At 54.5% G+C, this 27963-nt stretch overlaps 2 protein-coding genes across 3 annotated transcripts in view; one reads left to right on the top strand and one right to left on the bottom strand.

The window, feature by feature from the left end:
* The window catches only part of JMY (junction mediating and regulatory protein, p53 cofactor), a 71008-nt gene extending 61617 nt beyond the window's left edge, over positions 1 to 9391 (top strand). The window contains exons 8-11 of the mRNA XM_062211967.1: positions 1764 to 1859; positions 3238 to 3772; positions 5401 to 5711; positions 7753 to 9391. Coding sequence (XP_062067951.1) covers positions 1764 to 1859; positions 3238 to 3772; positions 5401 to 5708 — 939 coding nt within the window. The 3' untranslated portion in view covers positions 5709 to 5711; positions 7753 to 9391. The remainder of the gene's footprint in view (positions 1 to 1763; positions 1860 to 3237; positions 3773 to 5400; positions 5712 to 7752) is intronic.
* A 15513-nt stretch (positions 9392 to 24904) lies between these two features.
* Positions 24905 to 27963, bottom strand: part of HOMER1 (homer scaffold protein 1) — a 150330-nt gene continuing 147271 nt past the window's right edge. For both annotated transcript variants that reach the window (XM_062212507.1, XM_062212508.1), the window contains one exon: positions 24905 to 26699. In XM_062212507.1, the coding sequence (XP_062068491.1) occupies positions 26511 to 26699 (189 nt within the window). In that variant the 3' untranslated portion in view covers positions 24905 to 26510. The remainder of the gene's footprint in view (positions 26700 to 27963) is intronic.

Genomic DNA, 27963 nt, shown 5'->3' with positions numbered 1-27963 from the left:
GGTACTAGAGTGCTGTGTCCTGGTACTCTAGAGATGGTCTGGATCCTGTCACAGGTAGTGGAGTGCTGTGTCCTGGTACTCTGAGAGCTGGTCTGGATCATGTCACAGGTACTAGAGTGCTGTGTCCTGGTGCTCTAGAGCTGGTCTGGATCATGTCACAGGTACTAGAGTGCTGTGTCCTGGTACTCTAGAGATGGTCTGGATCATGTCACAGGTACTAGAGTACTGTGTCCTGGTACTCTGAGAGCTGGTCTGGATCATGTCACAGATACTAGAGTGCTGTGTCCTGGTACTCTAGAGCTGGTATGGATCATGTCACAGGTACTAGAGTGCTGTGTCCTGGTGCTCTGAGAGCTGGTCTGGATCATGTCACAGGTACTAGAGTGCTGTGTCCTGGTACTCTAGAGCTGGTCTGGATCATGTCACAGGTACTAGAGTACTGTGTCCTGGTACTCTAGAGCTGGTCTGGATCCTGTCACAGGTACTAGAGTGCTGTGTCCTGGTACTCTAGAGCTGGTCTGGATCCTGTCACAGGTAGTGGAGTGCTGTGTCCTGGTGCTCTGAGAGCTGGTCTGGATCATGTCACAGGTACTAGAGTGCTGTGTCCTGGTGCTCTAGAGCTGGTCTGGATCCTGTCACAGGTACTAGAGTACTGTGTCCTGGTACTCTGAGAGCTGGTCTGGATCATGTCACAGGTACTAGAGTGCTGTGTCCTGGTGCTCTGAGAGCTGGTCTGGATCCTGTCACAGGTACTAGAGTGCTGTGTCCTGGTGCTCTGAGAGCTGGTCTGGATCCTGTCACAGGTAGTGGAGTGCTATAGTATAGGCCTCTGCCTGCAGCACCAGCATCCCATATGGGTGCTGGTTCGAGTCCTGGCTGCTCCTCTTTCAATCTAGCTCCCTGTTAATGTGCCTGGGAAAGCAGCAGAGGATGGTAAAAGTACTTGGGCCCCTGCACCCACGTGGGAGACCCAGAACAGGCTCCAGGTTCCTGGCTTCAGCCTGGCAAAGCCCCAATCATTGTGGCCATTTGGGGAGTGAACCAGCAGATGGAAGATTTTTCTCTAGGGCTGGTGCTGTGATACAACGGGTTAAAGACCTGGCCTGTTGTGCCAGCATCCCATATGGGTGCTGGTTCAAGTCCCGATTCTCCACTTCTGATTCAGCTCCCTGCTAATGTGCCTGGGAAAGCAGTGGAGGAGGTCCTTGGGCCCCTGCCCCAGCATGGGAGACCTGGAAGAAGCTCCTGGCTTCTGATCGGCCCAGTCTGTTGTGACTGTGTAGGAGTGAATCAGAAGATGGAAGACCTCTCTCTCTTCCCCTCTCTGTCTATAACTCTTCTCTCTCAAATAACTCAAATCTTTAAAAAAAAAAGCTGAAAAGCAGTAAACCAATTTGCCTGTCCTATGAAGTCTTGACACCATCTATTTTACCAAAGTTTATTCTGCCAAGTGAGATTTACCATATAGCTCTACAGTTGCTAAGTAACTTGCAATATGGGAAAATGTAAGATCGTACGTGCTTGACATCCTTTCCCTCGCTGCTGCTCCTATTGCCTGAAACTGTAAACGTGAATTACTGACCAGCTCTAAAAAGAAAACCAGAACCCGCTCTGTTACACACAGTACCTGCCCGCAGGAAGTTTTGGTCACAGAATCTCCTTCAATTCGCCCATCTTTACAGCAGGAGCCCTCAGCCTTTTTTTGTATCAATAACAAAGACAAATGGAAGACTTCCTAAAGGAATTGTTGTTAATTTTTACAGAAGAGGGAGAAATTGCACGATGAAGAAGAAAGAAAAAGTGCCTGGGTCAGCCAGGAGAGGCAGAGGACGCTGGACAGGCTGCGCAGCTTCAAGCAGGTGAGGAGTGCGCTCCGGGCATCGAAGGATCTCTGTGTCACCTGTCTAATCACGTTGTAGGGAGCAGCACTGGGTCTGCACTGGGAGGATGCGCACGTCCGTAGAGGGCCTGCGCTCTGGCCTGGCTTTTCTGCAGGTCGCGCAGTCCTGGGAGGGAGCAGCTGATGGCTCAAGTTGTCGGGACGTCGCCAGCCAGGGGAATCCTGGCTGCAGCCCCGGCCGCTCGGCCCTGTGGTGTGGAGAGTGCTCACAGGCACTGTTTCCCTCCCGCAAATGAGCACGCCTCCGGGGTCCCGGGACGTACTGTGAGCGCACCGGGAAAGGGTTGTGGCCTCGGGAGCCTGGGCTCCTGCAGTTCCTAAAGCAGCTAACTCACTGTCCACGCCCACCACATGTGTGGACTTGTAGGAGAGGCGTGTGGGTGAGCCGCGTGAAGTTAAAGGGGCGGTGCACACCCGGCCCTGAGTGGGGCGGCCTCTTGAGGAAGGGAGGGTGCTGCCCCCACCTGCACCTGGGCTCCTCTTCTCATAGGTAGGGTCGTGCCCGAATTAAATCCTCAAAAGGGGCGGAGTTTGGACGGGGCTTCCCCGCGGTTGCCTCAGAAGTGTCATGCGTCTGCACGTGGGGCTGTAGCACAGGTGGCGTCCATCATGGTAAGCGCTAAAAGATGGCAGCCATGATCACTGCACTTCAGTACTTGAAAAAGCTGAATCCTCTTTTCCTCACTGTATTATAAAATAGAAATGTTAGCAAGAACTCTTTGCCATTGAAATAGTTTTATTTTTCTTTCATCTGTAACCATTAGAAAGTAAGTTAGAGTCTACTAGTAGGCTCTTAGCCTCTGCACAACAACAGCATCTGTGTGTTTAACTTTGTAAAGTTACTGATTGATTTGAAAGGCAGAGTAGCAGAGCGAGGGAAGGGGACAGGTCTTCTGGGACGGGATTCACTCCCCAAGCGAGCGCCCACCTGCTTTACCAGGGGCACGCGCAGGGAGCCGGATCGGAAGTGGAGCAGCCGGGACTTGGGGGACACAGGTGTTTCAGGCAGCGGTTTGACCTCTGCCTCACAACACCAGCCCCTTATGTCTTGTATCTTACATGAGATGTTGGCACTTGTATCTGTTCTAGATCTGTAAAATCCACGTGGTTGTTTGAACAGTTAACAGAGTAGAGACAAGGCCGCAGTAAGGGACTTGGTGAGTAGAGTATACGGAGTTGGTGATGGCTGGTTGGAAAGGCGAGGCATGTGTGTCCAGTCTGTCTTCTCTCTGAAAACCGCACAGGGGCCAGAACAGCTGCTGTGGGTGAGGCAGGAAGGGAGCAGGTTTGTTCACACGGCGCCCTCCTGTCACTCAGCCGCCATCCCTGTGTTTCAGAAGTACCCTGGGCAAGTCACGCTGAAGTCCACCAGGCTGCGGCTGGCTCACGCCCACAGGAGGGGCACGCCCAGCACGGGGCTCCGCGAGGACACGGGCACCCCGGGCCCGGCGGGGACTGCGGAGGAGCGGGCCGGGACAAGCGCGCAGCCCCCCAGCCTCCCGGACGCGCCCCCGGCACCACTTGAAGCCACCTCATTACCTCTCAGCACAGCGACCTCGACCTCGGAACCGCCTCCCGCCCTCTCCCTGCCACTGCTGGACGGAGGCCCCCAGCCACCTCCCAGCGCCCGAGATCTGCTCCCACCCCCTCTCCCTCCCACCCCACCCCCACCGCCGCCCCCACCGCCTCTGCCCCTGGCCAGGGACAGCACCCCGGGGCCTCCGGAGGAAGGGCTGCCCACAAGGGAGCAGCCTGGCGAGCGGGGCCCCAGGCCCACCAGCGCGCCCTCCGCGCACCTCCTGGACAGCAGCCAGTTGCTTAGCGCCCGCAGGAAGCTCCGCAAGACGGCCGAGGGCTCGCCCCGGCGCAGAGGTGAGGCCTGGATGACGTCTGGCGGTGGGGGGGTGGGGGGCAGCAACAGCACTCACACGTGGCGGTGGGGGCAGCAACAGCACTCGCACGGAGCAGGCGGCCTCTGGTCAGGGCTGGCACAGCGTCCTGTGTGTGCCCCTAGAAAGAGGCAGTGATGGGCTAGCGGGCGCTAAGGGCCAGTCCTGGCCTGAGAGATGGCCTGGGTGTGACCCTGGCCTCCCGGGAGCTCGGAACCTGCCTGGGCTGAGGCTCTGGCTGCTGGAGCATGGCTCATCCAGACCCCGGAGCTTTTCAGCCTGGGATTATCGGCGTGTACCAGTGAGGGGAGTCGGGGCGGAGCCTCGGGTCTGAGCACAGCACCCACACCCCCGCCCACAGACCCAAGGCCGCTGTAGAACTTAGCCTGGGAGCCCACAGACACAGGTGAAAACACTCAAAACCCTTCCTGGGGTTTGGTATTTCTGTGAACATCATCACCTCCGGTTGCGTCCATGCTGTCAGTGACAAGTTGTGATCCTTTTTCATGGCCAAGTGGCATTCTGTGGTGTTTGTACCACCATGTCCTCCCTCGCTCCGGGGTGCACTGGGGTTGCCGCCAGTGGCTGTCGGGAGTGGTGCTGCAGTGCACACGGGACAGACAGATTCCGTGTCCCAGGGATACAGCCAGGAGTGGGGTTCCTGGATGGAACCGTACTTGTCCTTTTTAGGGATGTCTCTCGTTTTCCACAGTGGCCGCCGACCGGGAGGGTTCTCTGTCCCCGCCCTTCCCTGGTGAAGTGAGGTGGGCTGTGCGTTGCCCTCCTGGCCGATTTTATGTTTGCCTTTGGGAGAGGGTGCTTTAGATTGGCACATTTTCATTGGGTTTTTTGAAGCTGTTTTTGCCTTTGAGCTGTTTGGGCTCCTTTATATGTGGAACTTCTCACTCGTTGGCATCACGTGAGCTCTCAAAGTGTCAGAGTTTAGACTTTGGGTTAGGGAGGCTTAGCCCACAAAGCAATCTGTGTATCTTGTTTATTTTTAAATTTATTTGACAGGTAGAGTTACAGACAGTGAAAGAGAGACAGAAAGGTCTTCCTTCCATTGGTTCACCCCCCAGCTATGCTGATCCGAAGCCAGGAGCCAGGTGCTTCCTCCTGGTCTCCCATGCAGGTCCAGGGCCCAAGGACTTGGGCCATCATCCACTGCACTCCCGGGCCACAGCAGAGAGCTGGACTGGAAGAGGGGCAGCTGGGATTAGAACCCGGCGCCCATATGGGATGCCGGCGCCACAGGCGGAGAATTAACCTAGTGCGCCATGGCGCCGGCCCGAATCCTGTTTATATTGAGGCAGTTCTGATAATAATCCGAGTCCATGTTTACAACAGCTGGGTGTCTGAGTCCGTGTGTACAACAGCTGGGTGTCTGAGTCCGTGTGTACAACAGCTGGTGCTGAAAGCACAGCCAGCGTCGTGAACCAGCAGGCTCAGGGAGATTAAGAAACCTCAGTGGCAGCACGCAGCATGGCCGCCGTCGCGCCCAGGCTGAGAGCGAGCGAGCGAGCGTCCTCCCCAGACCCCGCCAGGCCGCCCCCACCCCGCCCTGCCCCTGCCCTGGCGTGGCCCTCACTGTCCCTGTTGGTCTCTGCCCAGTGAGCTCGCCCATGGACGAGGTGCTGGCCTCGCTGAAGCGCGGCAGCTTCCACCTGCGGAAGGTGGAGCAGCGGCCCCCGGCGCCGTTCCCCGACAAGGACGACGGCAACAACATCCTGGCGCAGATCCGCAAAGGGGTGAAGCTGAAGAAGGTGCAGGGGGGCGTGCTGCGGGAGCCCTTCACGCTGCTGCCCGACGCCGACCCCCTGACGCGCAGCATCCACGAGGCCCTGAGGAGGATCAAAGAGGCGTCCCCCGAGTCGGAGGACGAGGAGGAGGCCCTGCCCGGCACCGACTGGGAGAACTGACAGGTGCGCGGGGCTTGTGTGCAGGCAGGTGGGCTCCGGGGTGTCAGGGAGCCTGGGGCCCGCTGCTCTCACATTGCACACTTCTGGTCCCTGTCCCAAGCCCCTAAACATCTTCTTAGGTTTCTTTCTCAAATCTTAAAGAAGGCAGAGCCACACACGAGGGGAGAGAGAGATCTCCACCCACTATTCACTCCCCAGATGGCTGCAAGGGCAATGGCTGGGCCAGGCCAGAGACAGGAGCTTCTTCCGGGTCTCCTCCATGGGTGCAGGGGCCCAGGGACTTGGGCCATCTTCTACTGCCTTCCCAGGCCATAGCAGAGAGCTGAGTCAGAAGTGGAGCAGGCGGGACATGAACTGGTGCCCATATGGGATGCTCTGACAGCACCAGCCCCTGTTACAGTTTCTGGACACTTAGGACGGCAGGCACACACTTTGTAAGGACTATTGCAGCCTTACCAGCCCGTACCTGGGCGGAGGGCTTCTCTAGCGGGGATGGGCCCGTCACGCAGAGGTGCCCACAAAGGCGTAGGAGACCTTACATGGCGTGCTTTCCTCCACCTCTGCCGAGGCCCATCACTGCCACTGTGTGCAGGCACACGTGGGCCGCCACAAGGTCTTGCCCGCCCAGAACACGCGGGTCACACAGGTGGAACGTCCCTGAGAAGAGGGGGAGTGAGCCGGTGCCAGCCAGGTGCCCTGCAGTGGTGCTGAGCACACGTGTGGCGCTGTCACGGAGCTGCTGGCACGGGCGGCCTGGCCAGTGTCCACGCCGACAGCCTGGGAGCTCACGGCACACGCAGCCTCCTGGCCTTGAGCAGACGCAGTGTGCGCACAGGCGGGATTGGCCAGCTCTGGGTCCTGACGTCGTGGGGAAAAGGACTGTGCTGTCATCACACTGTCGCTGGAAGCAGCTTCCTTGTCGTCTGAGCGTGTGTCCTTAGGAAGACGCCCTGCCTTGTGTCCCCACACTGCCTGCCCAGCATCTGCATGGAGCAGGAGCACAGCTTGGCGGCACTGCCGTCTTGGCCTGCGGCAGCCCCTTCCACAACACCAGTGTGCCGCTGTGTCCTGCTGTGCGCAGAGGCCCGAGTATGCTGTGTGGGGCGTTGGCTGCACCTGCGTGGGAACCGGGGCCTCGGCGTGCTGTGTGGGAACTGACCGCCAGAGCCTCGGGCCAGTCTCCCAGGAACACACATAGATGGCCGTCGCTTCCTGTCACGTTGTCTGCTGCTGCCTAGAGCTCTTAGCCGCAGCCTAGCCCTGGTCATGTTTTATTTGACGTGACACAGCCAAATATAATCAGAATAAAAAAATTCTGTTGCTTCCTTTTGTGTGCTGTGTCCCCAGAATCTCGGGTGTGTTTTACACTTCTTTGTTCATCTCAACTCGGAGGTTAACTGTTGAAGGGCTAAAGTGAAACAGTACAACTGTAATGAAACAACTTATATTTTAGTTTCCAGTTAGACTGAGAATTTGAGCTTTGCAGTTGCAGTCAGATTTTCTCCAGTAAGCTCGACTGCAGGGACACCCTCCTGCCCCCGAGGCTGAGCTCCGGCCCTCAAGGTTGGTGTGGTAGATTCTCATGCTTCAGCTCAGACCAGAAGCCCACAGGCGGCCTCCCTGCGGGCCGTCACCTGCTGCCTCCTAGGGTGAGCGTTAGCAGGAGGCTCAGTGAGGAGCCACTGCCAGGCAGCAGAGTGACGCAGGGCCTGTGGGCCGCGGGCTCCTGCACCCGCCTGCTACATTTCGAAGGTGTAAGCAGTCGTTCTTACAGGGCTGGCAGCTTACGGGAAACTGCGTCAGACGAAACTTGCTCTCCTCCTGTGGAGGTCTGACGTGACATGCTCAAGTAGGAGTCAGACATCTCTAACACCAAGACCAGTTTCTGGTTATTCTGTGTTCATTTCTACCGTTGTGTGAGCACAAACACGTTCCCTACGAACACCCTTGTGTGCCGTGTTCCTCCAGGCGTTAGAGGGTGAGCGGGTGCGAGTGAGACACGCTGTCGTCTTCTAACGTCGTCTTCTGTTTTCTTTGTGAACAGGTGACTTAACCAAAAAAGGAAGATACTCGCAGGTGAAGGTGTGTTCCGATTCTTCGGGAAAAGAAGTTTGCGTTCCCAGCTCCTGGCTGGGCCTCCCTGAGCTCCAAAGAGCGCTGTCGTGGGCTGAAAACAAGACCCACGCCCGGCTCGTCTCCGCACAGCAGAGGAAGGCCCTGGACGCTCCGCACCTTCCCCTCCGCCCCCACCCGGCGCCAGGAGCGCACTGGGTGGTCAGCAGGATTGGGACCACTGGGGGTCCTGGCCACACTCGGCCGCTGCCCCGTCGGCTCAGAGCCGCAGCAGCCCTCCCCGGAGAGCGGACGGGGACGCCCGTGAAGCTGCAGCAGACACAGACCTGTGACCCCCACGCGTGGCGTGTTCTTCGAGGGCCACAGTCTCCACTTTGTAAGCTTTTGAAGTATAGAAAATTCCATCCTTTTCATAGCTCTTTATAACACTTGGGATTTTACGTGCATCTTGGAGAAGCAATACCGTCGCGTTCTGAAGTGTCTCATTCCTCTCGTCTGAACTGTCGCTTGGTGACTGTCAGGCCTGACTTGCTGGGGGTCAGGGTTCAGTGGGGCCGCGCCTCGTGTTGGAGCAGGCACCAGTCCGAGCTTGGGTGCCATGCCGCACGCGCACAGGCAGACGAGCCTCGGGCCAGCATTTCACCGTGCGAGAGGCTTTGGATGGAACTGCAGGAAGGAGCCGTTGTCACTGTCCTCGGGCTCGAAGCTGTCCAGGCCCGGGGTGGGCGTGGCCGTGCCTTGGGACCACGGGCCTGGCCTAAGCTGTTTTCTCACTTTTATTTCACCTGGAGAAAACTACCGAAGTATACTGTGGGAAATTCCCCGGGGCTTCCTGGTCTGGTCAGCTTCGGTTATGCCGGTGGGCGAGAGCAGAGCCCAGCCGCGCCCTCCTGCCGCCCCGCCCCCACAGGACCGTGGTCACTGCAGGTCCCGAAGCACAGGGGCTGCCCCCCAAGGGGAGGCCAGCCGCGGGGCCGTGCCCAGGGCAGAGCTGCCTGTAGCACGGGCACACTTCCCTGAGCCAGTGGCTTCTGTCCACGCTGCTGCCCAGTCCACGCGCAGTGGACAGTGTTCAAGGGAGCAGGTAGGTGACGATGTTTTGAGATCAGTGTGTGTACTGAGTTCCAGACATGCCTCTGCAGGAGAATGCACGCGTGGCGTCCTGTCGCAGTGCGGGCTGTGCGGTGGCCGGCGGTGCAGCGGCCAGGCCCCCCCCCCCCCCCCCCCGTTTATTTTAGAGGCTCGCCAGGTCTGGGGGCAGCACAGACCAATCATTCCGGGGTTCCTGCTGGAGGACGAGCAGCCTGTTCCCGGGTACTCCTGGGCACAGCTCTGCCTCCCCTGCAGGGGCTTCCCGCATGGTCACTTCCTCCCTGCAGAGTGGACCAGGGCAGCGGTGTCTGTTAGCAAGAGGCGTGGCCCTGTGCCGCACAGTGCGTTCCGCTGTACAGCGCCCTCGAGCCGTAGCCACGTGCACGGTGTGCGCACCCAGCTGTTCCTCGACCACACGCCAGCGTCCTGTGTCCGCTGTCAGGCACCTAACGGGCAGAGCCGCCTGGGAAGTGCTGGGGGCCTGGAGTTAGGCCACTGCGCCAGGTGACCGGAGAGCATTTCTGCAGTGTCCCGGGCACCCAGCAGTGCGGCCATCTCCCCACAGGCGCAACTGCGGGGAGGCCCAACTCTCGCACTGAATGTCAGTACCACGCGGTCAGATGTGCGTTTGTAAACCGTTTCCCGTGTGCTGCCGGGCGGAGAAAGCTGAGCCCAGGCGACCCCTCCTGCCCTGTCTCCTGGCGTGCGGCGTGGAGCAGTGGCGTTTTAACCTATGAGTATCATGTAATCTACACACGTTTGCCCTGCACGATCAGTGACTGCAGCCTACATGATCATGTAACCAGATTTTTTCAAGGCAGGAGCGAGTCGGGATTCAGAGTGTGCGAGAACACGAGGCGTCTGCCCCCTGAGGCACAGGTGTTTTCTCTAGAAGGTTCTGTGCTGCACACGGTAGCTGTACAACCTGGGCTCTGTAGAACTGACAGAATTCCACATCTTCCCCCCGCTTGCCCCGTCAGGTGCACGGACAGGAAATACCTGCGGCTCCACTCGGTAGTGTGCGAATGTTCTCGGGCAGACTCCACGGTCAGTCTTCCCTTCGCTATGACCCTCGGGGTGGGGGTGGGGGGGCATGTCGCCGTCCACTGGGACTTGCAGTCCCTCGCGTCTCAAACTTCACCCTGGTAAAACCGTGACAAGCAGCGGGCGAGGGACAGGAGGCTGCCGGGGTTTTCCATGGAAACAGATGACACTTGCGCGTGAGTGGGGGTGCGTGGCCGCTGCTGCGCCGCTGGGCTATGAGGGCGGCGTGCGCGTCTCCAGTACTTAGGCAAGGCTCAGCTAACACTGAAGTATTCAGAAGTACAAAGAAAAGCTAAGCGAGCACTAGAGCAATACCGTGAACCCCAGTGAGCCGTTGCCTTCGGTTCTCAGCGCGGCTCCGCAGCACCGTACGGCTGTATCGCTCTGTAGTTGTGTTTTACACTCGACTTCCGCGTTAGTTCCTGTACACCGAGCGCACGGGCACCTTCCTCACGGACATGCCGCCTACCAACATACAGTTTCGGTGCTTAACAATCTTCCTTTCTTCAATAAAGGATATTTATTTGAATTCACACAGGTGGCCTGGTGGGCTCCTCTCGGTGCTTTCTGGACAGCGGGGGTGGGTGGGGGCGGGAAGACCTGGGACGCGGACACGGACGCAGGTTGAATTACACCGCACAGAAACGTTTTTGTTGGATTAAGTCCCTCGCTGGGCTTCTTTTAGACCGCTGCTCCGTGAGCACCAAGCACGTGCCCTGCGACAGCTGTTCTCTGGACAGGGGACGGGGGAGGGGGCCCACGGCGGCGGTCGTGCGCAGAGGCCCCGGCGCCAACCCCTCCGCTCCCTCCACCGTGGGCCCTAAGACTGCAGTGTCCCGGGTGTGAGCTTGAGAAGCCCCTGAGCACCGCACAGCCCGGCAGGTCCCTTCTCGGCCTGGTCCGTCCAGCGGGAGTGGAGTAACGGCGTCGCCTCCCGCTGGTACCTGAGGAACTGGGGCATGCTCGCAGAAAATAAAAGTTAATTTGATTTTGATGCAAAACATTTTGAAATCCATACAGAGTTTGAGAGGTTGGTAGAGAGAAGGAGAGACAGATCTTCCATCCACTAGTTTACCAACCCAATGGCCACAACAGCTGGAGCTGCGCCAGTCCAAAGCCAGGAGCCAGGTGCTTCTTCCTGGTCTCCCATGTAGGTGCAGGAGCCCAAGCACCTGGGCCATCTTCCACTGCTTTCCCAGCTGCACTGGCAGGGAGCGGGACTGGAAGTGGAGCAGCCGGGACTTGAACCAGTGGCCGTATGGCATGCCCACACGGCAGGCGGCGGCCCCCACGCGTAGTCTGTTCATGATAGAACTTCCATGAACAGGTTGGAGACCCAGGCACATTTGAAGTGCGCTGAAGTCTTCGTGGCACATCCTGAATATGGCCTATTACTCCCTTTAGACACGAAGCCAAAATACTGCAGAGAGCCTTAGAAGCAAAAGCATCCACCCGCGACTTGATACTTCTGGAGCATTCTGAAAATCAACACGTGGCAGACATTTTCTTAACAGACACGGGGTGGGGGTGGCACAGTGGGTCACACTGCTGCCTGCGGTGCTGCCATCCATAGGGGTGCTCCCCTTCCCATAAAGCTCCTTCCAGTGATCCTGGGAAAGCAGTGGAGGATGGTCCAAGTCCGTGAGCCTTGACCGGACCTGGATGAAGCTCCTGGCTCCTGGCTTCAGCCTGGCCCAGCCCCTGCTGATGTTGCTATTCAGGGAGTGAGCCAGCTGGTGGAAGCTCTCGCCCCATCTCCCCCTTTCCCGCCGCCCCCCCGTCCCCCCCCCCTTTCTGTAATCCTCTCTGAAATGAATCTCATGGTGGGTGGGGACGACCAGGGGAGGGAGGCAGGCATTGGGCCCCCGCATTTGGCCACGGAGTGCCTGTGTTCAGGTCCAGCTTCCTGCCGGTGCACACGCTGCCTGGGAGGCCACAGGCTACGTCTCAAGTAGTTGGGTCCTTTGTTAGAGGCCCTGGGAATTCCTGATTCAGTCACAGGGCACCAACTTGGTGTTACTAGATAGGGAGCATTTTAAATAATCCTTTACCTTCCTTCCTGCTTGGTCTTTGTAGAAGGAACAGGGTGCAACTGAAAAATGAAGACAAAATCAAGCAGTTCCAGAAAGATGAGGTACACCAGCGCATGAGTGGACCGGGTGGTTTGAAACTCCTCTTAGGATCGGCGCTGTGGTACAGCTGATGCCCATGACGCTGGCATCCAGCAGTCCCAGCTCCTCCACCTCCGATCCAGCTCCCTGCCGATGTGCCTGGGAAAGCCAAAGATGGCCCAAGTGCTCGGCCCTCTGCATCCAAGCGGGAGACCCAGAGGAAGCTCCTGGCTTCAAATCAGATCGGCCCAGCCCTGGCCACTGTGGCCATTTGGGGAGTTTACCAGCGGGTGGAAGATCTTCGTGTAACTCTGCCTTTCAAATATATAAGACAAATTTAAAACCATCCAACCAACATGGTTTTCTGGTATCCTTGTAAAGCCCTCCCGTGGAACAGGGCAACAGGAGGGCCGTGCCCCTAAGACCCGAGGCGTGGCTGGTGCCTGGCCTGCACCCTGGAACGTGGGGGTGGGGAAGGGTGGGAAGGGGAGCGAGTGAGACAAGCAGGAGACCCCACCTGCTGCCCTCGCCCACTGCAAGACAGCAGGAAGGCTTGGACTCCTGTGCCCAGAACCAGAGCTCTGGGTGCTGAGCACTCGGGAGACAATGGGCGTCTTCCTCCAAGAGGCCCCCGGGATCCCGGCCGCTCCCTGGCCCTTGACCAAGCCCTGTGTGTGTGGCCAGCCCCTCCCTGTGGAGCGACAGTGGCTGACACACACATACAGAAGAAAACACCCCGGCCGGCTGACCAGAAGTCACACGCAAGACGGCATCTGCAGGCCTAGTTGGGCTGAGACACGGAGAAAGCTGAGCCGCAGGGGCGCTCGAGAGGAGGGACTTACCCAGAGAAACTGCAGCTGATGCTCAGGACAAAGACCTCTGGCGACCCCGACATCCCCAGCGTGGGTGGCGACGGGGCAGGGCCCAGAAGTCCGAGGAGCGCAGGGGAGCCCCTGAGTGCATGAGGAAGGAGGGAGAGGCCAGGCGCTACAGCGATGTGCCACCAGCAGCAGCCGAGGGCGCTCTAACGGCAGCTGTCTTCCCCGCACGTAAACAAAAGGCTGCAAATAAAGGAAACAGAGAGGAGGAAGCTATGAATCCAGTGCCTAAAGGGACGGCTGGGGGTCGAGGCCATGGCGAGGACCCACTCTGTCACTCACAGGACAGCCACACCTCTTCGGGCCACGGAGGGTTTTCTAGAACGTTCCTGCCTGCCTCCTACGGGGAGCTCAAGAGGCGCCTGCCTCACCCCTACAGAGATCCAAGCAGCCCGCAGCTGAGGCTTTGTCACCTGCCTGCCCCCCAGCCAGGACCCCATTCCCAGCACCCCCGGGACACCCCCGGGACACCACCGCGGACACACACAAGGCCTGCGCTCCACCCTCACGCTGGGCACCCAGGCTCGAACTGTGCAGCAGCCACTGTGCCCAAGACAGATGGCGTGTGCTGCAGTCAGGGGAGGGCCGAGAACCCTGGCAGAGCTGTCAGCCCCTGGGGGTGCAGGGCGGCCCCCACGCCCAGAGGCCCGGAGTCAGCACCCCAGCCATCTGGGAGATCTGCACAGCGGGCAGCCCACAGCTGGGTACACCACTCCGCAACACGGCTCAGTTCTGCCTCGCCCCGACTCCCAGTGCGGCTGTGATCTGGCTGTGCAGACTTGTGACCCACAAGGGCGTCCTGCCCAGGCCCGGGCCTGCCCAACTGTGGTCTGAGACCTAGAGCAGCGTGGGCTGAGCGTCCGCTGTTTCCAGAAAGGCTGAATTCGCTGGTGTGACTGACTCCCCTTGGACCAGGAATGGGCAGTGAGGGCACGTGCTCTACATAGGATGCCTGCTGTGGCCACAGCCAGCTCGCAGCCATGTCATCAGGAAGCTCCCACCCCACAGGGACCCCACGCCATTTTTGCAAATGCAAAATGGAATGCAAATTGGGGGCCAGCACTGTGGTGTAGCAGGTAAAGCCACTGCTAGCAGGCTGGCATCCCGTATAGGCGCCAGTTCAGGTCCCAGCTCCTCCACTTCCAATCCAGCTCTCTGCTATGGCCTGGGAAAGCAGTAGAAGATGGACCAAGTCCTTGGGCCCCTGCACTGGCGTAGGAGACCTGGAAGAAGCTCCTGGCTCCTGGCTTCGGATCAGCTCAGGCCCAGCCATTGTGTCCATTTGGGGAGTGAACGAGTGGATGGAAAAATCTGTCTGCCTCTTAACTCTGCCTTTTGAATAAATCTTAAAAAAAAAAAAAAAAAAAGGAACTTGAACATGGTCATTTCCACCCTGTTGTGAGCTTTCCAAGTCCAACAGTGGTTGTCAGCCGGCGCCCACTCATGAGGTCTGGGGCCCTGGTTCACAGGGGCGCTCCGAGTGCTCACTGCTGTCTCCCCCAGGGCCCAGCTGGGCTGCGGCACCCTCAGAGAACCTGCAGCCGGATCTGCGCTCAAGGCCTCGGGCTGTGCACTTGGCCTGCCCGTGCAGAGCACGCCCAGGGCCCTGGTGTCCGTTCTCTCGGGCCACTCAAGCACCTGCTCTGGGCATCTGTCCCGAGGAGATGCCCCTCCCTGCTGGTGCCTGCCCCACTGTTTCCCTTCAGCATCGTTTTGAAAAATCTCACCTCTAGGGCCGGTGGTGTGGTGCCCCGCGCCTCGAAGTCGTGCGTGGGAGGCCCACAGCCCCGGTTGGAGCACCCGTCCAGCTCCCTAATGTGCCCGGTAGAGCGGATGATGGTTCCAGTGCTTGGGCCCCATCGAACACAGGGGAGACCCGGATGGGGCTGCAGGGTCCCTGCTGTGTGGCCGTTTGGGGAGTGAAGCAGTGGCTAGGTCAGCTCTAGCACTCTGCCCTTCAGATACACAAATCTTTGTTTCTAAAGACTCTTTCTGAAAGGCAGAGTTAGAGCTCTTCTGTCTGCTGGTTCACTCCCGAGATGGCCCAACAGCTGGGGCTGGGCCAGACCAAAGCCAGCAGCCAGGAACACCATCTGGGTCTCCCATGTGGGTGCAGGGGCCCAACCCTTGGGTCATCTTCCACTGCTTTCCCAGACACCTTAGGAGGGAACTGGATGAGAAGTGGAGCAGCTGGGAATCGAACCGGTGCTCACATGGGATCCTAGCGTCACAGATGGCGGCTTATCCCACTACCTCACAACAGTGGTCCCAACAGATTTTAAATTAAAAAAAATCTTGAAGGTGGGAGGCTTGTAAGTAGAGAACCAACTCTTTTATTACTGCACAAACACCAAACCCTGAAGGCCCTGTGCCGGAACACCCAACCGCGGTGGGGAGGGGAAAGGAAAACAATGCCAAGGAAGGTGCAGGAAAGGCAGAGAGAATATCGCCCCCTTACCTCGCCTGTCTGTGTCAGCTCTGCTGTTCATCACTGCCAGCTGTCCCGTAGCCCACCTGGACTGCTACGATCCAGAAAGAAATGTCCCCATGGCTCCCCTGGACTGCTACGATCCAGAAAGAAATGTCCCCATGGCTCCCCTGGACTGCTACGATCCAGAAAGAAATGTCCCCATGGCGCCCCTGGACTGCTACGATCCAGCATGCCTACATAGCGCCCCTGGACTGCTACAATCCAGAAAGAAATGTCCCCATGGCGCCCCTGGACTGCTACAATCCAGCATGTCCCCATGGCGCCCCTGGACTGCTACGATCCAGAAAGAAATGTCCCCATGGCGCCCCTGGACTGCTACAATCCAGCATGTCCCCATGGCGCCCCTGGACTGCTACGATCCAGAAAGAAATGTCCCCATGGCGCCCCTGGACTGCTACAATCCAGCATGTCCCCATGGCGCCCCTGGACTGCTACGATCCAGAAAGAAATGTCCCCATGGCGCCCCTGGACTGCTACGATCCAGAAAGAAATGCCCACATAGCGCCCCTAGACTGCTGCAATCCAGAAAGAAATGTCCCCATGGCGCCCCTAGACTGCTGCAATCCAGCATGTCCCCATGGCGCCCCTGGACTGCTACGATCCAGAAAGAAATGCCCACATAGCGCCCCTAGACTGCTACAATCCAGAAAGAAATGTCCCCATGGCGCCCCTGGACTGCTACGATCCAGAAAGAAATGTCCCCATGGCGCCCCTGGACTGCTACGATCCAGAAAGAAATGTCCCCATGGCGCCTCTGGGCTGCTACGATCCAGAAAGAAGAGTCTGCTGGCAGTCTTCGTTGTTTCTGATGATGTCGGTTTTTGCTTTTAAAGATTTATTTACTCGTTTGAAGGGCAGAGGTACAGAGAGGCAGGGAGAGAGGTCTTCCATCTGCTGATTCACTGCCCCAATGGCCAGCAGAGCCAGGGCTGGGCTAGGCTGAAACCAGGAGCTAGGAGCTTCTTCCAGAGCTCCCTTGCAAGTGCAGGGGCCCAGGCACCTGGGCCGTCCTCTGCTGCTTGTCCAGCCTGTTAGCAGGGAGCTGGATAGGAGAGGAGTGGAGCAGCTGGGACACGTATGGGATGCTGGCATCATAGGAGGCCCAGCACAGACCCCACTGGCATCTGGCCTTGGCACAATTTTTTCCAAGCTGTTTTTTGTCTCCACATCAATCAACCATGTTTCTACTCTTCTTCAAGGAGGTCAGTGCCTTCCACGACCTCTGGGAGGGCCAGAGCTGCCGAGGACACGAGACGGCCCATGCCGCCTGCAGGAGCTCTGCGGCTCGCTGGCCTCCATCACCGGAATCTTCCAGGGGGATCGACTCCTCTCCCTCTCAGTTCCAACACCCCCTCCTCCATGAGCATGGGCAGCTCCCCGTGGGCTCCTCCCCTTCCCAATAGCACTGATATCTGCAGCTCTTTAAAAAGAAAAGTACTTGCTACAAAGACAGAGCCCTGGAGAGGGATCTTCCATCTGCTGGTCCACTCCGTAGATGTCTACACAGGCAGGGCTGGGCCAGGCAGAAGCCCGGAACTCCACCTGGATCTCCTCCATGGGCAGCAAGGACCCAAGCACTTGGGCCATCCGCAGCTGCCCCCAGCTGCATTGGGGGGAGCTGACAGGAAGCAGAGGCAGGACCCCGGGCACTCTGACCGTCTGCAGCTCCTGACTACCACGTGCCCTCCGCTCACTGGACCGTACGCTGCTAAGAGGCCGCACTGTCTTCCAGCGTCCCCTCCACACTGCCCAGCCTCGTGGCCCTGGAGGTGCTCACGGGACGTTTCACTGGACCGAAAGCCGGCGTCAGAGCAGGGACCTCGCCTGGCTGCCTCTCAGCTCAGGCATCTCCACGTGGCGCTTCCCTTCCCATCTGCCGTGGCTGGGAGGTGCAGCGGCTTCGGTGTTCCGCCGTCCTCGCCTCGGCGGTCCCCTGGGCTTGCCCTGGGCTCAGACAGCGGCCCTGCATGGCGGCTGCTGGACCCGTGACCGAGCGGAGCTCCGCACTGCGGGTCCTTTTCCTAAGGCAGTCTCTAAGGTTCAGTCCTTCAACAGTCACCGGGCAGCCACTGCAGAGCGCGCTGCTCGATGGAGTTGTAGGCGCTCCGACAGTCGCTGGGTGACGTAGACACTCCTTCCCGTAACTCGGGCCTTCAGGAAGGTGAATCCACGCAGGCCATTCCCACCCACGACGGGAGGCAAGCGTGCTGTGCGGCTGGGTGACTGCGTGCCAGCGAGTGCCGAGCACCCCTAGGACAGAAAAGCCAAGAATAAACATGGAAATCCTCACATCAGCACCCCCACACCGCGGCGTGGTCCGAAGGACTGAAGAGAAATATCCTGTGTGCACCAAAGTGCATCTCTCCTCAAATAATTTAAGCAAAAAAACTGTAGAACAAGACTTCTCATCACGCAATTTGTGTCACCCCCTCCCCTCATCACGCAATTTGTGTCACCCCCTCCCTCAATACTAAGTATTGCCACTGAATAGGCAGATTTGTATATATTTGTATATGAAAACGCCACACGCGCGCACACACACACACACACACTCGACACAGGAGGGTGATGGGGTCTGGGACACACACATACACGCACACACGACACATACAGGAGAGTGATGAGGTCTGGGACGGACACACACACACACACACACACACAGGAGGGTGAGGGTTCTGAGGTCTCGGATCGCACACACACACACACACACAACACAGGAGGGTGAGGGTCATGAGGTCTCGGATCGCACACACACACACACACACAGGAGGGTGAGGGTTCTGAGGTCTCGGATCGCACACACACACACACACAACACAGGAGGGTGAGGGTCATGAGGTCTCGGATTGCACACACACACACACAGGAGGGTGAGGGTTCTGAGGTCTCGGATCGCACACACACACACACACACACAGGAGGGTGAGGGTCATGAGGTCTCGGATCGCACACACACACACACAACACAGGAGGGTGAGGGTCATGAGGTCTCGGATTGCACACACACACACACACAGGAGGGTGAGGGTTCTGAGGTCTCGGATCGCACACACACACACACACACACAGGAGGGTGAGGGTCATGAGGTCTCGGATCGCACACACACACACACACACAACACAGGAGGGTGAGGGTCATGAGGTCTCGGATCGCACACACACACACACACACAGGAGGGTGAGGGTCATGAGGTCTCGGATCGCACACACACACACACACACACAGGAGGGTGAGGGTCATGAGGTCTCGGATCGCACACACACACACACACACACAGGAGGGTGAGGGTCATGAGGTCTGGAATGGAAATGACGTGTCCAGGGGATTTGTTCTTGCTCTGTACTGTTGAATGTTTATATAAAGACAGCACTTAGGAGCCACTTGTATCATCAGCATGTTCTTGTCTAAAAAGAGGAGGGGAGGGAGAAGAGAGAAACTCAATGACCCGATACCGCTATGAAAAGCAAAACCACCCACCACATTCTTCCCATCACCGCGCAGGTTGCTAGGTGCCAACTGGCCAACTTTCGAGCCTGCTTCCTGTCCGACCTGGTCTGACCTCCTACACATCCTTCCTTTGCACACGGCCTTCCTTTGCACACGGCCCACTCTGCAACCCCTTCGTTCCTTCTCCCCTGAAGCCTCAGGCAGGCGTCGCCCTCTGTGCGAGTCCTGTCCTCTGCGCCCTGCTCTCCCACTGTCCAGGCACCGACATATCACAAAGTAGCGGGGTAACCCCCCCACTGCACAGTGAGCCAGGGCTATTCCAGAATGGCACCCGGGATGCAGCAGGTGCTCAGCACGCATGGCCGGAGTGAACAGCAGGGATGAATCCCAGGACCAGTGCCCACGCACCTGTCCACAAGCACAAAGCACTAACCTGAGGCTGCGGCTTCCCTTGTCCCAAGGTTACCCAATTCAGATCACACCTTCCACAGCTGCTCCAAGTCAGACCCAGGGTCGCCCATCCAATCCAGCAATGGCACTGACACACAAGGGAAGAGAAAGCAGGCACTCCCACATAGGCACAGATGGCCACAGCAGCCAAACGCAGCGGACACCCCGGTGGCCACCGCCAGACGGACGGCTACACAGGCATGGTATATCCACACAGTGGAGTATCATTCAGGCTCAAAAAGGAATGAGATGACACACGCCACGGTCCGGGGGGAGCTGAAAGGCTGTACTAAGTGACAGAAGCCAGACACAGAGATGAACTGTGACTCCGCTTACGGAGGTATTCCGAGAGGCACAAATACGGAGGTATTCCGAGAGGCACAAAGCAGAACAGGGGCTGTAGTGGGAGAAGACAGCTATTTCCAAATGGGCAAGGAGTTTCTGTCTGGGATGATGCAAAGTTTTGGAAAATCAGTGGTGATGGTGACACAACACTGTCAGTTCACTAAATCATACTCTTACAAGTCGTTCAAGTGGAAATTTAATGGTAAAAAGAAAAGCCAACAATTTGATGCATTTTAATACCCTCAATCCCAGATGCATTAGTCACTGAATGTCTGCTCTGGTAGGGATTTTACAGCGTTGTCACCCCGATCACCCTTGCCTACCCACGTAAAGACCCAAAAGCCACCAGCTCCTCCTGTGGCTGCCTTGGAACCTTCTGTGGACCCTGCACTGACCACAAACCCACACCCTGCTCCAGTGCGGCCCGGAGCGGGGCGATGGTTGTACACAGGCCCAGCGTGTCTCACTAGGCCACTCCAGAGGTGAGCTCTCTGCTTGCCACTCATTTCAGACTAAAATTCTGCACATGAACAATTACTTAGTTTTGTTAGATTACTGCAAGTCGGTAAGCTTTTATAACATCGGGATTAAAACCCATTTCATTAATACCACACCTGCAAACAAAGTGCTATGCTACCAAGCATCGTCAACAGCAAAGAAGGAAGAAGGTCAGGAAGCGCCCTAATGGGCTAGAGGCGCAAAGCACACACGTCCAAAGGAAAAATGATGCCCCACACAGGAGCAAGGTCCTGGCCTTCGGCCCGGGGCACTGGTAGCACAGCACTGCCGCGACCTGTCCCCCAGCAGCGCCCTCCCCTTCCAAAGCGTCACCCCGAGAAGGGCCACCGGACCGAGAAATAAAGCGGCAGGCGTCCACTGCGGGGCCTGTCACACGGTCTGCACTGAGGCTGGGGAGGAAGTGCTGGCGCCGGCCGCCTGCCTGCCAGCCCTGCCCCGGCGACAGTCACTTCCCAACGGCAGGCACCCAGGCCCACAGACCACACGGATCCACCCGACACGCTAAGGACCCGTTCAGAATCAAGCGGCCTTCAGAGTGGAAAGGCGGAGTGAGCAGACGATGTCAACTTTCCAAGCGTATCTGTACCACGGTGAGATGTCATCGCACGGACAATCACGGTGACAGACACATTCACACACATTTCTCTGTGGCACAGAAACGGCCTTGACTGCATTGAGCAGGACCCAACACCATCACTTGGTGTTACCAGAAGAAAGCAGAACAACGTTTGTACCCTGGGGGACATCCAACACAACAGTAACGGAAGATTGGTCACAGTGCCACAGAACGAGGGGTCCGGAATGTCAGGTTTCACGTTAGGTTAGAACCCGACAAGAGCCAGGGTCTCCTGAGAACTCACACTCATCAGGGCAACCCCAACGAGTGTCGGGAAACAGCAGCAAACAGGAAAACGGCTGGGGAGCACCCTGAGGCCTGTCTCCGGCTGTGGGTAAAAACAGAAGTGACACATTGCTATACTTTGTGCTTTCAAAAACACATCCTCCCCATACCTAGAAATACTCTCGCACCGCGGACTGTGTCCTTTCGTCTGAAAGACAGAAGGCTCCTTACAGGACAGGGGATCCATTGGGAGCCAAGTGGGAGTCTGCGGGGGTCTATCCTGTCACAATGGCAATTTCTCTCCCTGACCACTTGTTTTTGGTACATACAGTTTCTGTTTTGTTTTTAAGACGTATTTATATTGAAAAAGAGTTACACAGAGGGCCGGCCAGACAGCAAGAGACCTTCCATCCACTGGACTGGTTCACTCCCCAAATGGCCTCAATGGTCAAGGCTGGGCCAGGCTGAAGCCAGGAGCCTGGAACTCTATCTAGGTCTCCCAAGTGGGTGGCAGGGGCCCAAGTACTTGGATCATCTTCTGCTGCTTTCCCAGGTGTATTAGCAGGAAACCAGGTCAGAAGTAGAACAGCTGAGACTCAAACCGGTGCTCATATGGGATGCCGGCATTGCAGGCTGGACTGCGGCTTAACCCACTGTGCCACAACGCCAATCATGGTAAAAAGCTTTAAAATGTGCTTCTCCAGTTACGCCATACAGAAATCACTAGGCTGGGTAGTGCTGATTCGAGTTTTCTTTGATAAATCTGTTGGCTATTTTACTAATTTATGTAAACAAAAAATGCACAGTATTCATTTACCAGAATGGCTTCTATTGGTACAGTATTTATGTATCAGTGTCCTACAAAGAAAAATGGTCATTAAAAACTTAAGGTCTGGGGCTGGCGCTGTGCGTAGTGGGTAAAGCCGTCTGCAGTGCCAGCATCCCATGTGGGAGGCCAGTTTGACACCCGGCTGCTCCACTTCCGATCCAGCTCCCTGTTGTGGCCTGGGAAAGCAGCGGAAGATGGCCTAAGTACTCTGGCCCCGGCACCTGCTTGGGAGACCGAGAGGGAACGCCTGGCTCCTGGCTTCGGATCGGCCCAGCTCCAACCATTGCGGCCATCTGGGGAGTGAACCAGTGGAATAGAGACCTCTATCTCTTTGCCTTTGCCTCTCTGTAACTCTGCCTGTCAAACAAATAATTTTTTTAAAATAAGTCTTTAAAAACAAAAACTTGGGGATGCACTGTGGTGTAGCTGGTAAAGCTGCTGCCTGCAGTGCCAGCGTCCCATATGGGCACCCATTCAAGTCCCGGCTGCTCCACTTCCGATCCAGCTCTCTGCTATGGCCTGGGAAAGCAGTAGAAGATGGCCCAAATCTTGGGCCCCTGCACCCACGTGGGAGACCTGGAGCAAACTCCTGGTTCCTGGCTTCAGATCAGCACAGCTCCAGCTGTTGTGGCCAATTGGTTGTGAACCAGTGGATGGAAGACCTCTCTCTCTGCTTTTCCTTCTCTGTGTGTAACTCTTTCAAGTAACTAAATAAATCTTTAAAAAAAAAACCACACACACCAAAACTTAAGGTCAGACGCCTGTATTCCACGTTGCAGTGCCAATTCAAGTCCCAGTTGCTCTGCTTCTGATCCAGCGCCCTGCTCACACCCCTGGGAGGCAGGGATGATGGTTCATGTGCTTCAGTTCCTGCCACCCATGCGGGAGACCCTGGTGGAATCTCCGGCTTCTGGTTTCAGCCCGGCCCACTCCGAATGTTGTGGCATTTGGGGCGTGAGCCAGCAGGTGGAAAAACTCTCTGTCTGTGTCACGCTGTCTTTTAAATAAGTAAGTAAATCTTTAAAAAAAAAAAAACAAAAAAAACCAAAAAAAACCTGAAGCTAAGGTCCAGTTTAACACGAATACAGGGAAAAAACACACTTTTACAATGCTGAGTAAAGCAAACAATACGTTTCCATTCTAAAGTGATCTTTTATACTAATTCCTCAGATATTCTTCCACAAAAAAAAAAAAAAAAAATCTTCAACTAAATTTATTTCTATGAAAGTTACAGCACAGTGAGTACTCTGGGAAAAAAAATTTAATGTTAATCTCCACTACTTCTTACTTGAAAGCTTTCTCCCTTAAGATTTCATGTAAACTGACCACATGAATGATAAAAGAACAAAGCTATATATTCAGGAACAACGTAATGAAGACTACTTCACAGAGTTTCAGAATCTGAAAATCACCTGACACTGAATGAATGCAAGTATCAGACAACAACAGATCACTGGCAGCTCCGTCCCCCCTCCCGCTGCCCGCTGCCCGCCCCAGAGCTCACAGAGAATCGAGAGCAGCCGTGTGCGTTCCAGTGTTCAACACAACCACGGACGAGTGAGGCGCACACGCTCAAGAGTACGGAGCAGGGCAGAGCGAGGCGTTTTAAAAGGTGGCTGCGGTGGCTTCATTCTGAGTCTCCTTGGGGTTCCACCTGGAACAAACAAACAAAGCAGCGCACATCTAAGCTCCAGCTCCCCGGCAGACCGACGGTGCCGCTGGGGTCTTCGACAGGCCGCAGAAGGATACGACTGTGAATTCTTCTCAGTCTGCAAAAAGAACCAGGGGAGGAGGAGAATAAAAACCAACTTTCCAGGCAGGGAAATACTTAGAAAGCCTTTTATGTCAAAGTCAGGGTTTCACAGCACACTAATGTAAAATCCAGTAGCACCTGTAAGGTTTAAGTCAATGCTGCCATCACTTAAATGCTTTTAAGTACCTGCAAAAGACTGAAGAAAAAAGAGGATAAAGTACATTCTCCAGAGAACAGATGTATTTCAAAATAAAAACTGTATTTTTTTCCAGGTTTTGCTTTGTACAAGAATCCATGGTTGTCGTAACTCATACACAATGGGACCAACGCTGGCTCTCTTCCTGCACAGCACAAGTCCACAGGCTCAGGCTACAGTCCCCAACATCATTTTCTGATAAATACATTACCGCATTTTGATCTAAATATAGATACATCATATAATACCAGTCTCTGGGAAAAGTCAAATTTTAATGTGCAAATGTTTATCTATATAATACAGAAATGGAAAGACTACAGTAGGCACACGAGCTAATGATGACTGGCAGGTGATGGTCTCTAAGTAGCCCTCTACAAGGACTTGGCTGTGAGAGTCCTTCCGAGAAGGCTTCTCTATCTGTGCACTTGTGTCCACCTCATCCCATACACTGACCGTGGCTACTGACAATCTGGGAATTGAAAGGTACAGCCCTCAAGAAAGTGTTAAGTCACTAAAAAAACAAAACAAAGCAAAAAAAATTAGGCTCTACTGGACACGGAAAACACTCACAAAAGTTCAATTTCAAATTTCGTATCAGTAGGAAAATATTAAAAATAAATTTCTGTATATACATATGGGTATATGTATATATTGAATTATTCATGTCTCACATCATCAACATAAGCCAAGTGGAGACATTCTGGTAAGTTATTTTTCCCATTTTAATGTAAATGACTACTATGTCAAAATTTTAAAATATTTTCTTAAACCATTAAAATACTTCACTTACCATTTCAACAGCTTACACTGTTTTTAAAAATTTTTTAGCTGTTCCTAACTAAATTCCCTAATCCCTATGTAAATGAAAACCTATTATTCCTTGTTACTCAGCAACTCATAGACAAAATCACATCTACTGCAACATTCTACCAAATGGATAGATTTTATTACCTGATTTATCTCAGCTCTGAGCATGTATACCTAAATTATTCTCACTACAACAAACAGGTGAGGAAAATATCCTAAAATAGAGAGAGGTAATATGACGCTATGGCACATATAATATACGGTGATTAAGTGTCTGATATAAACGTTTCAGAGACACCTGAAAACTCATTTTAGAAACTAACTTTAGAAACAAACCATTTATTTTTCACTCTAATATAAATTAATATGTATGTATTTACGTACATACACATACATATAAAACAAAATTGTCTAGTGTTGAGTAGCTGTTTATGAGTGAAAAATGGTTACAAACTGAGTAATTAGCTTAAATTTGTAGTTGACAGTTCAGTCATCTTGGGATACAGACAGAAGTCGGTGCATTACAGACTCCATGGAGTCAGATACTCAAGCACACACTTTACAAGAGAATCCTCCTCCACGCGACGGGCATTGTACAGCAAGACATGTGCTCCGATGCAATCCCACTCCATAAGCAGACCAGACAGCACGTGGCTTACTTTTAAAATAGCTTCATGAAAGAAATATATCATATAAAGAAATGCATGTTTGCTAAAAGTCTTTTAAAATTACATCAAAACAACATTAAAACCTGCTCACTGAGAAGAGCCTACTGAATGTCATTCCTGACTGGAAATGCCTGGTGAACAGTTCAGACCCGTGTCTGGCAAAGTCTGCGTGATGACCCAGAGTGCACGACTCCAGTGCCAGCGGCCGTGATCCCAGCTCAGTCAGTCTTCTCTGGTTGGCTGATGTGGGTGAGTCCCCTTTAAAACAGCAATACACCTTAAAATTATCTATAGGAAACAGTTCCCCAGCAACCATTAGTATTCGTAAATTGAAATGCATTGATCATTCAGAAAAGATTTCTTGCAAAATATATAAATAAATGTTAACTGCATATTCTGTAAATATACTTAACGTTAATTAACCAGGCCGTCAAGGACGGTCTGTCCTATTTCAGAAGTGTGTGTCAAATTTATTAGAAATTTAAAAAGAAAAATTTCTGAGGGACTCAGCTGCCTTCGTTAGTTGGCTTTAAAATGTGTAATAAAATGGGAGACAGTATCTTCTCAAACGCATGGATCAATATGGAAAAGTAACCTGTGCACAGACAAGGTTAGAGGACACCAAGGTACAGAGTAGTCACCGCAGTGAAGTGTCTTCCATACAAAAAGGGAAGAGCTCATACACCCAGGTAGAGTATGTTCAATTAGAGACGCAGCTCTCTCTCACTCCTGGCAAGAATTAATTGGTAATGGCACTGCTTCTCAGCAGTGCAAAAATATCCTGAGAAATTATTCAGATTACAACAAAAGACAGGGCTTTTCCTCACTTAATTTTTGCACAAAACACAGCTCTAGATATCGTAAATAAATCAATTTAAAAAGCAGATCATCTTCACTGTGTTGAACACAAAAAGGGTATGTGACCCAGACGTTGTTAATGCTCCCATTGGCTAATATCAGAAAAAAAGATTGCATCAAGTGTCTACTGATAACGTTCTAGCTAACTATGGCCAATAATATACATGGAGGTAATTTGTAGGTCAAGTGTTTCCTTTCTTCTGTTTTCCCCCAACTAGCCACAAGCTAGATTTTAAAATTTACACTGAAATATACAATTCCAATGTCCAAAAGCCCCTCCTCCTGGGGAGTGACACTCAGTGTTTTTGTGCAATCTTGATGCAGAGCCCGAGCAGTCCTGCGGAGAAAGACGGCGCATTTCCCATCACCACCACGGCGGCGCCACGGGGCTCCCTCTCCTTAGCTGCACTCCAGCAGCTTGGCCAGGCTATCGCGTAACTCCGTCAGTTCGAAGATCTTCCCGTCCAGAATCTCGAGGAGCGTCTTCAGGTTATTGCGAAAAGCTTCCTGCTCGTTCTGACTTCTCTCCAGACGCTGCTCCAAGTCAGAGAGTTGTCCCTCCAGGTCTTTGTTCCGAATTTCTACTTCCTTTAGAGACAAGAATGTTGAAATACACGTCAATACGGCAGTCAGAAAATCCAACTCTCTGGGATTACTGATTTGACAACCAGGATGAGCTTCTGAACCTCAATTTAACACACTTAAAGGAGATACTACATCTGGTGACTGCACTGTTTACACATCTTTGCATCCATACAGCAAAAGATTATTCATTACTTCGTGCCAGGAAGCGCTACAGGCACTTCGCACACCAACAGATGTGAACACCCTCTGTGGTTACTTCCATCTCTCTTTCATTGCTGCTCACCTACTTTTCTGTTTCCACCTACTTTTCCTAACACACAACCGTAAGTAGGTTCAGCGAGACAGGCAGGGGGAGGCCGAGAAACGCACCTTTCTTCCTTGCTGACAATTCTGAAGAGAGGTTTAGAGAAGAAAGCACCACCTGTGTGGGACCACCAGCGGTTCGATTAAACTGCTCTGGGTTCTGCCTCAGAAGCAGATGTACGAAGGATAGAGAACACAGCTCAACTGCTAAGAACTGCACTGAAGATAGCTAAGAATGTTACATGGGAGAGAAGCATAAAGGTGACCCCCCCTAACACCTCACACACCAGGGACAATGCCAACACCACAACACCCTCACATCAGGGACAAAGCAACACCCAACACGCCACACCAGTGATAAAGCAACACCCAACAACCATCACACCAGGGACAAAGCAACGCACCAACACCCTCACACCAGGGACAAAGCTAACACCCAACACCCATCACACCAGGGACAAAGCAACATGCCAACACCCTACACACCAGTGACAAAACCAGCACCCAACACCCATCACACCAGGGACAAAGCAACACCCAACACCCTACACACCAGGGACAAAGCCAACATCCAACATGCCACACCAGGGATAAAGCAACACCCGATACCCATCACACCAGAGACAATGCCAATACCACAACACCCATCACACCAGGGACAAAGCTACACCCAACACCCATCACACCACGGACAAAGCAACACCCATCACCCATCACACCAGGGACAAAGCAACACCCAACACCCATCACACCAGGGACAAAGCAACACCCAACACCCATCACACCATGGACAAAGCAACACACCAACACCCACAGTGCTCCACAAACTCATCAAAAACTGACACTTCTAACAAACCAAGGGAAGAAAGAAAAGACAAAAGGAAGAAAAAGTTCATGACACAAGAAATGTTTAGAAATTGATAAATACTTCAAAACAGTTAGTAGAGACAATTTTGAGTGTTCT

This window comes from Lepus europaeus, chromosome 15, assembly GCF_033115175.1.
Source record: "Lepus europaeus isolate LE1 chromosome 15, mLepTim1.pri, whole genome shotgun sequence".
NCBI lineage: Eukaryota > Metazoa > Chordata > Mammalia > Lagomorpha > Leporidae > Lepus > Lepus europaeus.
This window is presented reverse-complemented; position numbering and strand designations above follow the sequence as displayed.